Genomic DNA, 16,522 nt, shown 5'->3' with positions numbered 1-16,522 from the left:
AGCTCGGGGGCGATCGGGAGAGGAGGGGAGCGGCACAGACTGGCATACGTTGGTTCTTGGACAGAGCTAACTAAGGGTAGCTTGCTTCTCTATCTTGAGCTGAGCGATCCACCACGTAGTGGTTGTTATATGTGGAGTGAAAGGGAGAGAGACGTTGACGAGACGCGGTAGGACGTTTTTGCACACTTTGTGTCCAATAAAACCACAATCTGTTAAGACAACTAACACGTGGGTTGACCCAGTTTTCCGGGTGCTCCTTCATGATAGAGTGAATTCTAGAAACCTTCTCAGGAGGAAACTTTCTGTTCTAGCCTCATATAATTGTGCCACAACTGATTGTCAAAGTGAAGAAACTCTTCAACATCTTTTTTGGAGTTGCCCTTTGCTCAGAGATGCTGGAAGTATATCTACTCTGCAAGGAGGGTCAATCTATGTGTGATTGAAGCTTTCCAATATTTGAAGACGAAATTGAGGGTGCCATTCTTCACGGAGATTATTATTCTCGCTGGTTGGGCTATGTGGATCACAAGGAATAATAATATATTTAAGAACATTGAGCCAACTTTTCAGAGATGGAAAGATACTTATTTTCTTGAGATGAACCTATTGGGACATAGGATCAAAAGGAAATATGCCGCTACTTTCAACCTTTGGCTGGACAGCCGGTTGTAATTTTATTTTTTGTTGTTTCTTATTTTCTTCCTTCTTTGGCTTACCTCAAGCCACTATTTTTATTTATTTTCTTCTTTTAGTAAGATTTTGTGAGAATTTTTTTAGGCTTTGCTGCCTTGATTAATTAAAAATTTCATTGGGGCTTTTGGCCCTACTGTTTATAGTAAAAAAAAGCACCTACAACGATGAGATGGCACTTCAAAATACACGACATAGATATGTACATGCTCAGCGAACAAGCCACATTTTTTAAGGCTGCCGTGCGTGAGCAAATTACATTTACATTTTGAAGGGCATGGCACTTGAGAAATGATTTGATATTTGGTAAAGGTAAAGAAACTATCTCTGCCTCTATGAGTTTTATTCAAAGCTACCGGGACTACTCCTCGTCCTGTCATACCAACATGAAGATGGAGATTACCAACAACAATAAGGAGGGGGTGGATGGCGTAAATTATACCAATGATGTGGATGGAAAATGTGTGACCTGGCAGCCCCCCATCCAGATTTCATTAAGATCAATGTTGAGGCAAGTTTTGTGAAGGCCATTAGTGCTGCCAGAATAGGAGTGGTCGCCAGGAACCATACAGATGAAGTCATCATCTCTTCTTGGGATTATATTAGGATTTGCAAAAGTGTGGATGGAGCGAAACTGAGAGTGACACTTGCGGGGCTTTATATCGGTATTACCCTTCATAAACCCAGCATTTTGAAAAGTCTTTTCTTAGAAATGATTATTTGGACAGATCTCCCCTCGTTGATCTTAAGATTGAAGTGCTGAGTATTTTCAAGATGATGATTAATCTCAAGATAGGTCTGATGGTTTGCTTATAAATAGTGTTCCGCCATGCGTGCCTAACGTTGTAACAGATGATTGTATGAATGTTTTTTAATTAATTAATATATGGGAGGGGTTTCAAAAATAATAATTCTTTATGAATAGTGATGCTTAACTCTTCACCATTGTTAAATATATGTCCATATGTATCAATCGATGTAAAGGACGGGTTAACCACCTTTTCAAAGAATTAAATAAAAATCCCACCAAAAAATTAAGTAATTTTTTTTTCTTATTACAGATTGGATGTAAGCTTGAGCTTAATATTTATACATATTTATAGGACGTCACTTGCCTAACCGTATTTATTGTTCTTTTAATATTAATAATTGTCGCTCATTTGGTATAAAAGTGATATTAAATAAGCGACAATTAATGTAGATTTGAGGGGTAGTAGTAGAATTTTGATTGAAGAGGCTGACAGGTCGTCGGTCGAGAGCGAAGTTGTGTGTAGTCGCGCTGTGGGGAGTGTGGAGTCGGTCGCTCCGATTAGTTACGCTTGAAGCAACAGCCGACGCGGCCCATCCCACTCGGATGGATCCAGAGCTCCCTGCCAGTTCACCGGCAATGTCGACCGCCGGAGGCACCGACGGCGCGCCGGAGCGTCGCCTGGTCTTCGCCTTCTACCTCACCGGCCACGGCTTCGGCCACGCCACCCGCGCCATCGAGGTCCCGCCCCTTTCCCTCCCCTCCCCTCTCCTCAGCCATTTCGCCCACCACGATCCCGACTCGTCCGTTTCGCCGGAGAATTTGACTCTGTCTGTGCGCGTTGCCGGGGCGCGCCTGGCAATTCGCAGGTGGTGCGGCACCTGATCGCGGCGGGGCACGAGGTGCACGTGTCCACGGCGGTGCCGGAGTTCGTCTTCACCGCCGAGCTGCGCTCCCCCGGCCTCCACGTCCGCAAGGTCCTGCTCGACTGCGGCGCCGTCCAGTCCGACCCCCTCACCGTCGACCCCCTCGCGTCCCTCGAGAAGGTTCAGGCCGCACCCAATTTTCCTCACTCCCTACGCAGCTACGCTACGCTACTGGCCTGCGTCTGCGCGTGCTGTAACTGATTCTCATTTGGGGTGTGATTGCGGAAATGCAGTACCATCAGACCGCCGTGGTGCCCCGCGAGTCGATCCTGAGGACTGAGGCGGAGTGGCTCCGCTCCGTCAAGGCAGACCTAGTGGTACTACTGCTGCTCTGCTGTGCTATCATTCAGTCCATGTCAAAATTGATTCCTCTCGGCCATGGCTGCAATGTATGAACTGTGAAGTGAATGCTGTTGTGGGATAGGTCTCGGATGTTGTTCCTGTGGTGTGCAGGGCGGCTGCAGATGCCGGTATCCGCTCGGTGTGCATTGGGAATTTTAGGTGAGCTTTTGTTTCCCCTCTCTGTTTCTGCTGCATTGCCTGAAACTATTCTTATACTAGTACCATTTTCCTCTACCTTGCCTGTCATGCTATACGGTGTCCTGCTAGACCTATCAGCATTTCTCACCAGTCTCTCTGTTTCTGCTGCAATCATCGGCCTTACACAATCATGTGGAGCTGTTTTTCTAGTCTCTGTTGGTGCGGCGGTGTTATCTGTCTGCATGTTGACTCTTTGAACAATCTCAACTTACACTTGCATTAGGAATAACAAATGTCTCAAAAGTTGGTATTTTATTTCGCCACACACAATTTGCAGTTGGGACTCCATATATGCAGAATACATCATGGCAGCTGGGTATCCACACCGATCTATTGTTTGGCAGGTCCCTTTCACTATTTCCCACATCATTTTATTACCTTATTTGTATCTTTCAAAGTGTTCAAAGTTTCGAATTTGGACCTTCAGATTAAAATTCTTGATTCCATGTTGTACGTTCCAACTCTCTGCTGCTGTCTTTAACACTGTCCCTTTTTGCGTATGCTCATTGGCACTTTTACCTGCTCAATGTGACTATCTCATCAACATTTACAGATAGCAGAGGATTATTCTAATTGTGAGACTTTACTTCGACTACCTGGATATTGCCCTAGTACGTGCAATTGCACTTTTTTTCTTGTAAACTTTCTATGCCCAACTTCTGAATATTCATCAGAACTGAACATTTCACTCTAGTGCCGGCTTTCCGTGATGTCACTGATGTGCCTCTAGTGGTAAGAGGTTTGCGCAAATCCAGATCTGAGGTTGGTGTCCTTTTGCTGGAGAACGATATGCCACAGGCTTGATTACCACTCTGTTTTCTAATTTTTATTTTGATCTATTAGGTGAGGAAGGACCTTGGAATTGCGGAGAGCACTAAGGTGGTCATTTTTAATTTTGGTGGACAGGTGAGTTTAAGAGACATGTTTCACTACTCTCTGCTGTAAAGGGTAACACATACGCACCCTCAGAGACAAAATTTAGAAGTGCTCGGGGTATTCAATAAAAGATAGGCTAACCGATCAGTTTGACTTATTGTGCAATTATTTGAAATTGTAATGCCATTACGCATTAATACACATACATCATTTCCAATTTTCCTGCAACAGTAAAATCCTTAAAATACACTATACACTGATATTCACAAGGAAAAAATGCGTGTGTAAACATTGTTCTTCATATAATCACATGCCATGCTTTGTTGAAAGCCGGCTATCTTCTGTACTGAATGGTCCTACGCTTACATACTCACATATCAAATGAAATCAATGTGCTATTATCCCCAGCCAGCAGGATGGAAACTGAAGCAAGAATGGCTGCCTGATGGCTGGATCTGTTTGGTATGTTTCTTTCTGCAATGGAGTTCTATTCCTTCAACAACTGTGCCTCTGGCTGATCTTAACTTGGTAATCTCTTCATAAAAGGTCTGTGGTGCATCTGATTCTCAAGAGGTTCCTCCAAACTTCATTAAGCTTGAGAAAGATACTTACACACCAGATGTTATGGCTGCATCTGACTGCATGCTAGGTAAAATAAAGCATTACATATTCACTGTTGAATGCTAGGTATTATTTAAAAAAGAACTCTTCAAAGATACTCACTCCAGTTTCATATAGGAAAAATTGGGTATGGAACGGCAAGTGAAGCTTTAGCATACAAACTACCATTTGTGTTCGTTCGCAGAGATTATTTTAATGAGGAGCCATTTCTGCGGAATTTGCTTGAGGTTGAACATTTCTTACCATCACAATATTCTTGGGGTAAGTTAGTATAGCTGTGCTGAAAATGCCTTAATTTGACGTCATCTCTCCCACTTTGTTTCAGCACCACCAAAGCAGCATTGAGATGATTAGAAGGGATTTCCTTGCTGGGCACTGGAAACCATATCTACTCCGTGCTCTCACACTTCAACCTTCCTATGATGGCCCAACAAATGGTGGCCAAGTAATTTCCCTGCATGCTCTCCAATAGGGATCTTATAATTTTTTTGCATAACTGCATCCTAGCTTGTCAGGACTTAAAACTATTTATGCTACCAATTGTATTTGGAGACCACAGGGGCATTTGGCTAGTGTAATCATCTAAAATTTCACAACACACATGTCATGGTTTCGAATCCTCAAAATTGTACTAGAAATCCACAAAAAATAACCCATCCGGCCTGTGGTTGATGAGAATTGAACTCTTATCATCAGCCAGAGAGATAACGTGCCCCTCCATTGGGCTATGTCATGTTGCAGCTTGCAGTCAATTGTATTAGAACCTTTGAAGATTAACAGTTAGCTGCAGTACATCATTATGACACTACCAGCATAATCCTCATGTATGTTCCAAAAGATAGATTATTAGTTCACTAAATCAACTACTCCCTCCGTCTCAAAATAAGTGTCTCAACTTTGTACTAGCTCTGGTACAAAGTTGTACTAAGCTTAAGACAGTTATTTTGGGACGGAGGGAGTATATCATAAAGAAGGCTTCAGCTATTGAAATTCATAATATTTGTAATGAGCTAATACCTGTCCATGCAGGTGGCTGCTCGGATCCTTCAGGACATTGCTGTTGGAAAGAAGTGTGCTTCTGACAAAGTGAGTCATTCTGGACGACTGTTGACTGATCAGTGAGATTCACACTATTTAAATATGTGATTATGATAGAGATATTTCCATGCCCACTGTTCCACTCATTATATGCAACTGCATCTGTCTTCATCCCAAATTCTCTACTTTCCATGCTTCATATGGAAAACATTTTTCCCTGGGAAGGTGGAAACCTATGCTGTGCTGCAAGTAAACTCATCACATATCGAGCACATATTTTCTGTTTTCTTTTATTTTATAAACGAGATTGGAGTTGTAAGCAACATTTCAGAAACCCTGTTTTAGTGTCAGCCGATCAACCTATTTTATGTGCATTTACAGTTTAATGGAGCAAGACGATTGCAAGATGCCATAGTGTTAGGATATCAACTACAAAGGACTCCTGGGAAAGATGTAGGAATTCCTGACTGGTATTCTCTTAATGGCACAGAAATTGGTGCCCATCCAATCATAGAAAATACTGAAAAGATCAAAACGGCAGAATCGTGAGTTTATCCTGGCGTTTTTCATATGTTTGTGGTTTTCCAATGATAAATTTCTTTTACTGACGTACCAAATTTGGTTCTGGCAGATGCTGTGAAGACTTTGAGATACTCCATGGGGACTTGCAAGGATTAACAGATACCATGGCCTTTTTGAAGAGCTTATCTGGACTTACTGGAAATGAATTGAAGGATTCTGAGGTGCAATCCCGAGAAAGAACTGCTGCATCCGTGCTCTTTGACTGGGAGGTACTAATCTTTCAGTGCTTTGTGTTAATTTTAGTGAACTATACCACCGTATGAAGCACATGTTGCTGCTGCTGACCTTGTACATTCAGATAATATCTTCCTGGATTTCAGAAATACGCCAACTTTTGCCTATGCTCTGAAGTTCCATTTTGAAAATTGCTAATTTATTATCCGCGCATACTATTTGGTTCAACCAATGTGAGCCATGGCTCATTTCTAATTAGTTTGCACAGACCAGGTAGAGCTAACTTTCCATGCTGGATTCAAGTTTTGTCATAAAGCAACTCAACGGGAAATTGTCAGATAGATACTTTGCATATATTATTCCGGTTTCACGTTGTTGACCACAAATTTTACCATGTTAACTAAATAGCAATTTTGTGGTGCAACATATGTTCAAACAGGTAACCGTTGCTCTTTGTTTTGCCAACAAACCTATTTCTTTCGTTGATCTTTCGTTTTCTCAAATTTATCTTTGTTCACTCGTATTCTATCCACGCATATATGACTTTGTCAAGCTTTTATAGGAGGAAACTTGATTCGTAATTAGTCTTACTGGCTTGTTCGTATGTTATGTTAGGTTGACACCTGAAGTTAGTTATTTGAAATGCCCAACAAATGATTGGTTTCTTATAATTGTTTTTCTCTTAATTCATTCCTTTGCAGAGGGAAATATATGTAGCAAGGGCGCCTGGAAGGTTAGATGTCATGGGTGGCATTGCAGACTATTCAGGAAGTCTTGTTTTGCAGGTATGCTCAATTACAGGTGAAAAATGGCAGTTATCTATCTGATTTTACGTTAGATAATATCATGGTACTTTTACAAATAACTTAGTCCCCTGACTACCATTAACATCTGTTGCGCCTGAAACAAGCAACTTTTTTCCTCTAGAGTCATAAAATGATTTCTGCTCAGATTGTGCATCTTTAAGTTCTGTATGCTGTGCAAAAACTCAGAATTCCATCGTTCCCCATATATGCTATATTTTCAGTAAACCGTTGACTTGTCATGAACTTTCTTCAGTTCACAGATAATTAGATAGAATTTTGGAATTAAATGCAGTATTATTCTTGTCAAGTCATATTTTAGTTAGTTGTGATGGAAAATTTTGATGCCATTAGTAGATGCCTCTTCGGGAAGCCTGCCATGTTGCTGTTCAGAGAAACCATCCTAGCAAGCAGAAGCTATGGAAGCATGTACAAGCAAGACAGCTTGAGAACACAGGGGTGGTACCTGTGGTACAAATTGTAAGTCCTACTCAATCGTTCAAATATTTTTTGTTGTCATCAATTCTCAAGATTCGCTGCCACTATTTTCTTTAGTTATCTGCGGAACAAAAGTATACCGTATATTGTTTGTATGATAAAAATGCCCTTTTTGCCAATTTGTACTTTTGTAACTCCGATAGAACTGGTAAATGTGCATTATCTTATGTAAATATCATTATTTTGCAGGTTTCATTTGGTTCTGAGTTGAGTAACCGTGCACCAACTTTTGATATGGACCTGTCAGATTTTATGGATGGTGACAAACCGATATCGTATGAAAAAGCCAGAGAATTTTTCTGCCAGGACCCATCACAAAAGTAAGTATCTTAATTTTTCTACAGAAATTCTGAATGATCAATTATATTCACATATTTCCTAATTATATGCGATCTCAGATGGGCTGCTTATGTCTCCGGAACAATTTTAATCTTGATGACTGAGCTAGGCGTACAGTTCACTGATAGCATGAGCATTCTGGTAAGCACATAAGCTTGTCCTTTTCCTCCATTAAGAACACTCCATTTAAGGGACTCTTAAATCACAATGTATACTAGTTGGTCGTTTTTCTTCTCTTGGATAGATGATGAGGATTATGTTAATCAGTTCTTATTTAGTTTCTACCCCAAAACTGTAGGTTTCTTCTGCTGTGCCAGAAGGCAAAGGTGTTTCTTCTTCTGCATCGGTGGAGGTTGCCACGATGTCTGCTATTGCAGCTGCCTATGGTTTGTTGATCGCTCATAGCTACCTTTACCATAATCCTGCCATCTATTTGACTAACCTTGTTAGAATCTCCTAAATTGCTTTCTATTTTATTTTGTTGGCTGCAGGTTTAAACATTACTCCAAGGGATCTTGCTTTGCTTTGTCAAAAGGTATGAGCTTAACAAGTCTGGTTGTAAAAATAGAATCCAGCAAGTGCATTACAGTTCAACGATTTTTCAGGTTGAGAATCATGTTGTTGGAGCTCCATGTGGGGTCATGGACCAAATGGCATCTGCCTGTGGAGAAGCTAACAAACTCCTTGCAATGGTCTGCCAGGTTAGTAGTCTTTATTAAATTCCACAAGTTGGTTGATTTATCTTAACTCCACTCGAAACCATGTTACTTCTGTATTGTTCAATCACAGTTTTGGTGCAGCCTGCAGAAGTGAAGGAATTGGTTATGATTCCATCTCATATTCGATTTTGGGGTCTAGACTCTGGCATACGACATAGGTAGTTTTGTTTTTCCTCGTTGAGCTTTCTGTTAGCAGCCTCATGGGACAGAACTTTTGTGGTTGGGCGAATTGCATCTGATTTCAGTATTCTGCCATGTCTTGAGATAACAGTGTCGGTGGGGGAGATTATGGATCTGTAAGGGTAGGCACTTATATGGGACGAAAGATGATTAAGTGTGCAGCATCCGACTTAGTATCAGTATCCTCAACTTCAGATGCCCCTGCTCAGTCTGATGATTATAAAGAAAAGGGAAGGGATGTACTGAAGTCTGAAGCTTCCATGGAGTATTTGTGCAAGCTGCCACCTCACAGGTCACACTTTCTTTACTTAGTTCACAAAAACATGAATCGTTCTGGACATTGCATGTATAGTATTTACTTATAATAAGATCTGAATTTCAGATATGAAGCTGCTTATTCAAAAGATATTCCGGAGACCATCACTGGAGATGCATTTTTAGAGAAATATGGAGACCACGATGACATGGTAACAGTAATTGATCCAAAAAGATCTTACAGTGTGAAGGCACCCACTAGACATCCCATATATGAAAACTTCAGAGTTGAGGTTCGATATTTTCACCAGATTGTTTACTTTTTCTGCACTATGTTTGGAATTTTTCATTGTTTTCCCAGCATGCTGTTGTGGCAATGGGTGCAATTTTTCTGGTATCATCATAAGTGGCACAATAATGTGAATTATCCCAAAAGAGAAGAACTAAAATCTCTCTCCGAGCAATGATCATTCATTTGATTTCTCTTTACTGAAACAAAGCACTAAAAATAAAATATATTTTTTGATTTTATTGTTGACATTCTTCTATTTTCTGGCATACAGACCTTCAAGGCATTATTAACAGCAGCTAACACAGATGAGCAATTGTCAGCCCTTGGAGAACTTATGTACCAGGTGAATTTGAATCTCTTAATCACTTTGTTACGATGTACGTTTTCGTCCACAAAAATGATGATTCTGTCTCATTTTTTTCCCCACTGGACTTTAGGTTTAACCCTTCACTGTGTTCCATAATTCTGACATCGTTTTAACATCCCATTGTTGACACTTGGCAGTGCCACTACAGCTACAATGCATGTGGGCTTGGTTCAGACGGCACAGATAGGCTGGTTAATCTAGTGCAAGAAATGCAGCACAGAAAGACGCCGGAAAATGGAGGTCCTAATCTGTACGGTGCGAAGATTACGGGCGGAGGGTCTGGTGGCTCCGTTTGTGTTATCGGGAAGAACTGCCTCCAAAGCGCTGAAGAGATCGCCGAGGTAATTAAGTTCATATACTAGTATGTTGATGGCTTCACCATGTTGCGAGCTACGGTCAATTTAGTAGCTTCCCCCAAATGCTTACTCCCTTGTGTCGCACTTCGGCAGTACCGATTCTGTTTCGGAATGCACCGTGCAGTCCATTGAGCTATAGTTGTTTTTTTTACTTTGTGTGGTTGGGACTATAACTTTGCCCTTGGACAATTTTCAGATTCAGCAAAGGTACAAGGCGGCCACGGGATACCAACCGATCGTCTTTGACGGGTCGTCTCCAGGCGCTGGCAAGTTTGGTTACTTGAAGATCCGACGGCGGTTGATAATCACCAAATGAAGTGGCCGGCTTTCCAATCCATTGTGCCCAGTGAACTCAGGTTTGTTGAGAGGTCAGGCTGCTGAATTGATTGAACACAGGACATGGGAAGCAGCAATTCATTGTGTATGTCGGACTGCAGCATGAATAATAAGCTCTTTTTGGAGCACGTTTTCTGTAGCACAGTTCGTTTCGTTGCCATGACATTTGTGCTTCGACCGGGAATGCCAGGAATACATATATAGCACAGATAAGAATCAAACAGTTTTTAAAGATGAAAGCCAACTTGGTTTTATGACTCACTGCCACCAAATAGGTTAAATCTTCACTGGGGATAGGAACAAAAAATGGTTCTTTTCCCCTAGTTTTTTATAAGGCGTAACAGGGCAGAGTGAATAAGCTCAGTATCACGGAGTTTTTTTCTTAGTTTAAACGGGATAATGCTGTCGTCGGCAACCACGGATCGCCTTGATACATCTCGCAATTCGTCTCCATGCCCTCGTGCCCGAAAGACTAGTTCCTTGAAGGATTTTGCCGTGTTCCCTTTTTTCCTCAATTATCACACATCATGGATCACCTTGATGCATCTCATCGTCCATCTTATGCATGCATACCCAAAAGACCGCTTCCTCGAAGGGTTTTTTCACATTCCCTTTCTTCCACAATTATCACACATCACGGATTGCCTTGGACACCGTTTGGTTTCACTTTTTTTAGCCGGATTATGTGGTGTGCAAGCCAAATCCTAACCGAAGAGGTAAACGAGACCGCCCGATTCCATTGTGGTGTGCAGGTCGAATCCTAACCGAAGAGGTAAACGAGCCAGCCGATTCCATCACAGCGCAACAAAAAATACACGCGCGAGACGAAGCATCCACCTATGTTATTCGATGGGTCGACCAGGACTGATTCACAGGAACCCATCGATAGAAGACACATCTTCTGGTCGTCCTTCTCTGGCATGAATAGAGTCTGTGATATATGTTGTGTTCGGTTAGAGGCCTGGAGACTGTGCCTGGGAAAAAGTGTTGCCTGGATGGAGCCTGAGATGATGGACAATTTTTGCCTGACTGCTCATTGGTCATGTTTTTTGCCTGACCACACATGTTTGATTCCTTCCCATAGTTGCTACTTTGTCATCTAGTACTTACAAATATTTTTGCACATGGGCCATACTGCTCATTGGTCATTATTAGTGCCAGGCGGTTGGCCAGGCGCAAGCTATAGGACACCTGGGCCAGGCTAAGATGTTGCCTGGGCCAAGCATTTTTCTTTCTTTTATTTTTTTCAACTGAACCAGGCTAATGACAATGCTACCGGCTGCTAGGCCAGGCAGACGTTTTCCTTTCCGGGGCACCAACCAAACAAGTGTCAGGCAGTTTCTAGGAGAGCTCCAGGCTAAATGTCTAGCGGTGTGGATGTGATCCAAACTGGCCCATAATTGCCAACCCTTGATGAGCTCGAGTTAATCATAGAGTTCTTTGATCTGCTCATGGATGAGCTACTATTTCATTTTGTGATATGTGTACAAGTGTATATAAGATTCTATGCCGATGCTACTAATCTAGTTGCTTGGCTTTCGCTTGTGAAAAATGCAAGTGTTCTAATGTATTGACCAAAGACAAAAAGAAATTGGGATAGATTGCTAGTGAATTCTATGATGAGTTGTTTGTATTTCCATTTGTGTGCTAGTTTTTGCCGTGCCAAAACACCATGTTGGTCATAAGAGTTGGATAATTATTTAATTATGTTTTTATTAGTGTTCTAAATCAATTGTAATGATCTTAGGGGTATTTTAGACATTTATATTCACATCCACGGCTCATACAGCTAGTTTGCCAAACGACTTACAGCTTTCTCACGGCACATCTCCCACAGTTGGCTTCCCACTACACATCCCCTACAACTGCTTTCAGAAAAACCACAGCTCCACCAAACACCATGAAGCGTCTCACAATTCGACTTCATGCCCTCATGCCCAAAAGATTTCTTCCTCGAAGGGTTATTGCCTTCCCTTTCTTCCTCAATCATCACACATCACGAATTGCCTTGATGTGTCTCACAATTTGTCTTCATGCCATCATACCCAAAAGACCGCTTCCTTAAAGGGTTTTTTCACGTTCCCTTCCTTCCTCAATTGTCACACATCACAGATCGCCTTGATGCGTCTCACAATCCGTCTCCATGGCCCATAGTTTTAAATAGCACGCTAAGCCTCTTAGCGACGGACATCCTCTAAACGCTATAGCGGAGCTATATTGCGCTATTTAAAATGTTTGTTCATGTGTTTGGGTCTAAGTCCCTTAGCGCAAGACCTCTTGTAAACACTATAGCGTGCTATTTAAAACCATGTCATGACCGCATGCCCAAAAGACCGCTTCCTCAAAGGTTTTGTTTTTCACATTCCCTTTCTTCCTCCATTATCACACATCATGAATCGCCTTGATGCGTCTCACAATTCGTCTCCATGCCCTCATGCCCAAAAGACCTCTTCCTTGAAGTTTTTTTTTCTTTTTGCGCTCCTTTTCATCCTCAATTATTACACACCAAGGATCACCTTGATGCGTCTTGTAATTCATATGTACACCCTCGTGCCCAAAAGACCGCTTCCTAGAAGGGCTTTTTCGCGCTCCCTTTCTTCCTCAATTATCACAAGTTGGGTTTAGTCAACTGCGATTTGGTTTGTTCTTAATCGACTCACCCCCCCACCCCACCCCAAACCCAAAAAAACCTTGTACTTTAGCATAGCTAATGATACAGAGCACATCCAGTTAAGCACTGGTATATGGCTCATGGTTCGAGTTTCTCATCATTATTATTTATGTTTGTTTTTCGTGTTGTTTTAACTTTTCAATTTTCTCGTATTTCCCTTTTCCTTTACTTTTTTCACCTTTTTTTCTTATTTATTTTATTTGTAGAAAAAGGATGAATCTCTTTCAGAAGTATATGAATATTTGTTGTTGAAGTCATGGACATCCATTTTATTATACAAGTGAAGCTTTTGTCTTGGAATAAATAAATATTTCTTCTGACATACATAAATACTTCCTTTTTAAGCATGTCAACATTTATTTTTGAAATCATGAACATCTATTTTAAATATAAAAAATTACTGATGAATTCCTTTATAGTACTATTTTAAAAACTCGTACCCAACTTACATAGTTATTTTTTATAGAAATAAACTTATATATACGTCTTATATTAGTTTACAGAGAAAGTATTTATTAATGGCCCGTCAGTATGGCCGACCTATGTAGAAACTTTGAGGGACGCTCAAAAGAAAAATGTAGAAACTTCGAGGCGATTTGCCTCCTATTTTTCTCCACTTATGGGTTAAGGCCACAAGAATAGGAGCACTCCCCTCAAAAAAGAAGAAGAAAGAATAGGAGCACTCCCCTCAAAAAAAAAGAAAAAAAGAATAGGAGCACTCGTGTGTGTACTGTGTACTGTGAGGTTAGGCCACAGCAGTAGTCTCCGAAAGAAAAAAGGCCAGAACATACTCGGCCCATCGGAAACTTGGATCCCAAGTTGCCGACCGCGACACGAACCGACGACCAACACGAACCCGTGGACGCCAAGGAAGGGGAGACCGACCCGCCCGTGCCGTATAAATCTGCCACCGGCGGCTCCGGCCCCGGCACACGGAACCGCAGAAGCAAACCAAGAAACGAGCCAAGATGCGTCGCGAGGGGAGGCAGCGAGGGTGGGTGCGCGTGTACGACCGCGAGCTGGTCGACCCGGAGGGCAAGCGCCGGGCGGCGCACGTCGTGGACGCCGACGGGCAGGCCGTGGTGGTGGCCAACGGCGGGTACGTCAGGGCGTCGCGGAGGCCGACCAACCACTCCAAGCCGGGCGGCAGCCGCGCGCTCGACGCGCTCTGCAGGAAGGCCCTCCGCGCGCTCGACGAGGAGGAGGAGGCGCCTCCGCCGCAGCCGGCCGCGCGGTACGGGTACTCGCCGGGATGGTGGCCGCCGTCGTCGCCGCCGTCCCGGTACGGCGCCGTCGCGCAGAAGCAGCAAGCGCAGGTTCAGCCGGCGCGTTCGGGGGGAAAGGCGTCGTCCAAGGCGGGCCCGGGCCGCAACTTCAAGCACGGCAAGATCAGCAAGACGTACTACCTCGACGAGGACGAGATCGACTATCTCTACAACTACGATTCGTGAGCGGTCGGAAGCGGGGAGCTGCATTGTGGCTTTTTTCTATTTCTTTTTGGCGAAATTCAGCGAGAGGAGTTGTATGCTGGATTAGACTCAAATTCTTGTTAAGATCACGAGTCTCTGACTCTTAAGTGTGTTTGTTGATCTCGAATTGAAGGGATTTATTTCGAGTAGTGGCATCACGAGGCTTTTATTTTAATTCTCTCTCTGCAAAAAGAAAAGCTTTATTTTCAGCGGGAAAGTTTATTTCTTGATGGAAGTTATAGATTGTTTGCGTGAATTAATATCGTGCAATTTTATAGCTAGTAGTACTAGATAATACTCTCCAATTGGTGGCGTAATTTGAGAAATATATTTTTACCATGTAAAAAATAGCTGTTTTTTAAGACTCATCCAAGCCAATTGAAATAGATGTCAATTTTCTTAGTGTGCACACCCTTCATTTTAAAAGTACGCCACTTTCTCCGTTCCATATTAGGAGTAGTATGTAGTTAAAAAATGAAAAAGAAAGAATTGATCCGCAACCCTCTCTCTCTACTCGTTTAGGTGCTACTTGGACGATGATCGAGCTATCCAATGATGCCACTTCCGTACATTGTGCAGCGTGTTGCTTTTTGACTTGTCATCTTTTTCATTTTTATCTAAGTGTTTCGGGTTTTTTTCCAGGCGAAATCCTTTTGTCTCAACGTAGACCGACGGCTTTCAAAAAACTCGTTACTGCAATACCAACTTTATTTTAGAGATGAAAAACAGTTTATTACTCAAATGATAGGATCTCGTCAAGATTTAAAGGTTGGGTCCTGCTCCTTTTCCATTCCCTCTCCTTCCCAAGATCAAGCCTCTTTCTCGCATTCTTGTCTGCATCATACATACTAATATTTTCAGTGTTGTTATTTTTTAAGGGTTTGTTGTTGTATCTACTAGCCTTGCATTTGTCTTCCCTACTGGTGGGTCGACACCTCTATTCCTTTCTAGTTGGTTCCTCCAGTCATAGTACTCCCACCTCTATCACGACCGTGTGTTGTATCCTCGCGACTTGCCAATCGGCCTCCCATACAATTTCCTCTTCCTCTACCAAATACAAACGTCCCATGCCATGTGTTCCGATTAGCTTCAAGCCAGCTTCCGCACTTCAAGTCTTTCTCCAGATGTTCCCTAATGACACACTCCAAATGAGCAGAACCTGGAATCTTCTCATAAGCCACATGAAAAAAAATCTCTCTTCTTATTCCTTGTAATTGTAACATACTTGGTCAGGGGATCATGAACATCAATTCTCACCCTAACTCTCAAGAAGTTTCCTACACCATTAAGTTCGGTTTCAACTTCTACCATCTCCCCAATGTGAGATGCCAAGTTTTCTAACATAGCCTTGGATCTACACCCATCTCAAGATGGCATCCGCTGGGTTCCGGTGCGGGTAATGGTCGCCCAAATCCATGCCCATGTCAACATTTTTCACACAAACCCGTACCCGCACCTCGGGTTTCAAACTGTTCTCATACCCTGTACCCGGCCGGTTGCCGCACCCGACCGGTTGTGGGTAATACCCGCGGGTAAAAAAGACCATCTCGGTCACCTTACCCAATTCACACTTCATCATGTATTTTTCAACATTTCCACATATATACACAACATTTCAGCATGTATACTTCAACATTTTAGCACATGCATACCACATTTTAGCATTTTAGCACATATATATGATGACTTGTTGTGTGATGGAATAAAAAGAATAGTATTAGTTTTCAGAAATATATATCAATAAGCATGAACTAGATGACACTAAACAATGTCCAATTATATTCATGGATGAGTAGCCTGTAAGTGAACTTCTTAGAGAAACATTCACATTTGTTCTCTTTTTTTCAATTACGACACAAACAAGAGGGGCACAATTTTCTCTAATTTTCTTTTATTAAAGATACTTCTGCAGCCTCTGTTTAAAAATGATCAAATGAAGGAGACTATATAGTAAGATAAACAAAATCAAAGACAAAATCATGAGCTCACAAAACAAGATCAACAGATTTAAACAAGATCATGCACATGGGTAAAGGTAGGGA

The 16,522-nt window shown here is 42.1% G+C and overlaps 2 protein-coding genes across 2 annotated transcripts; both read left to right on the top strand.

The window, feature by feature from the left end:
* The first annotated feature begins 1,945 nt into the window (after window positions 1–1,945).
* Window positions 1,946–10,601, top strand: LOC123165030 (L-arabinokinase). The gene is made up of 28 exons (XM_044582660.1): window positions 1,946–2,179; window positions 2,308–2,484; window positions 2,598–2,681; window positions 2,789–2,865; window positions 3,182–3,248; window positions 3,458–3,515; window positions 3,599–3,666; window positions 3,748–3,810; window positions 4,189–4,242; window positions 4,327–4,429; window positions 4,519–4,628; window positions 4,727–4,846; window positions 5,431–5,487; window positions 5,821–5,984; window positions 6,071–6,230; window positions 6,897–6,980; window positions 7,356–7,478; window positions 7,686–7,816; window positions 7,895–7,976; window positions 8,134–8,221; window positions 8,327–8,370; window positions 8,441–8,536; window positions 8,636–8,712; window positions 8,826–9,026; window positions 9,117–9,282; window positions 9,553–9,624; window positions 9,786–9,989; window positions 10,201–10,601. Exons 1-28 carry the CDS (start codon window positions 2,045–2,047, stop codon window positions 10,318–10,320), a joined length of 2,985 nt encoding a protein of 994 aa, XP_044438595.1. The 5' UTR covers window positions 1,946–2,044; the 3' UTR covers window positions 10,321–10,601.
* Window positions 10,602–13,933: 3,332 nt separating this feature from the next.
* LOC123167787 (uncharacterized) lies at window positions 13,934–14,655 on the top strand. Its single transcript, XM_044585650.1, has one exon. It carries the CDS (start codon window positions 13,980–13,982, stop codon window positions 14,460–14,462), a length of 483 nt encoding a protein of 160 aa, XP_044441585.1. The 5' UTR covers window positions 13,934–13,979; the 3' UTR covers window positions 14,463–14,655.
* The last annotated feature ends 1,867 nt before the right edge of the window (window positions 14,656–16,522 follow it).

The sequence above is a fragment of the Triticum aestivum genome, chromosome 7D, assembly GCF_018294505.1.
Source record: "Triticum aestivum cultivar Chinese Spring chromosome 7D, IWGSC CS RefSeq v2.1, whole genome shotgun sequence".
NCBI classification, from domain to species: Eukaryota; Viridiplantae; Streptophyta; class Magnoliopsida; order Poales; family Poaceae; genus Triticum; species Triticum aestivum.
Note: the sequence above shows the minus strand (reverse complement) of the source record. Positions and strands in the feature narration are given on the sequence as shown.

Coding starts and splice junctions, on each gene's coding strand:
- LOC123165030 (XM_044582660.1), top strand. CDS start 2,045: ATGGATCCAGAGCTCCCTGCCAGTTCACCGGCAATGTCGACCGCCGGA. Junction 8,713..8,825: donor GACTCTGGCATACGACATAG/GTAGTTTTGTTT, acceptor TTGAGATAACAG/TGTCGGTGGGGGAGATTATG. Junction 9,283..9,552: donor ATGAAAACTTCAGAGTTGAG/GTTCGATATTTT, acceptor TCTGGCATACAG/ACCTTCAAGGCATTATTAAC.
- LOC123167787 (XM_044585650.1), top strand. CDS start 13,980: ATGCGTCGCGAGGGGAGGCAGCGAGGGTGGGTGCGCGTGTACGACCGC.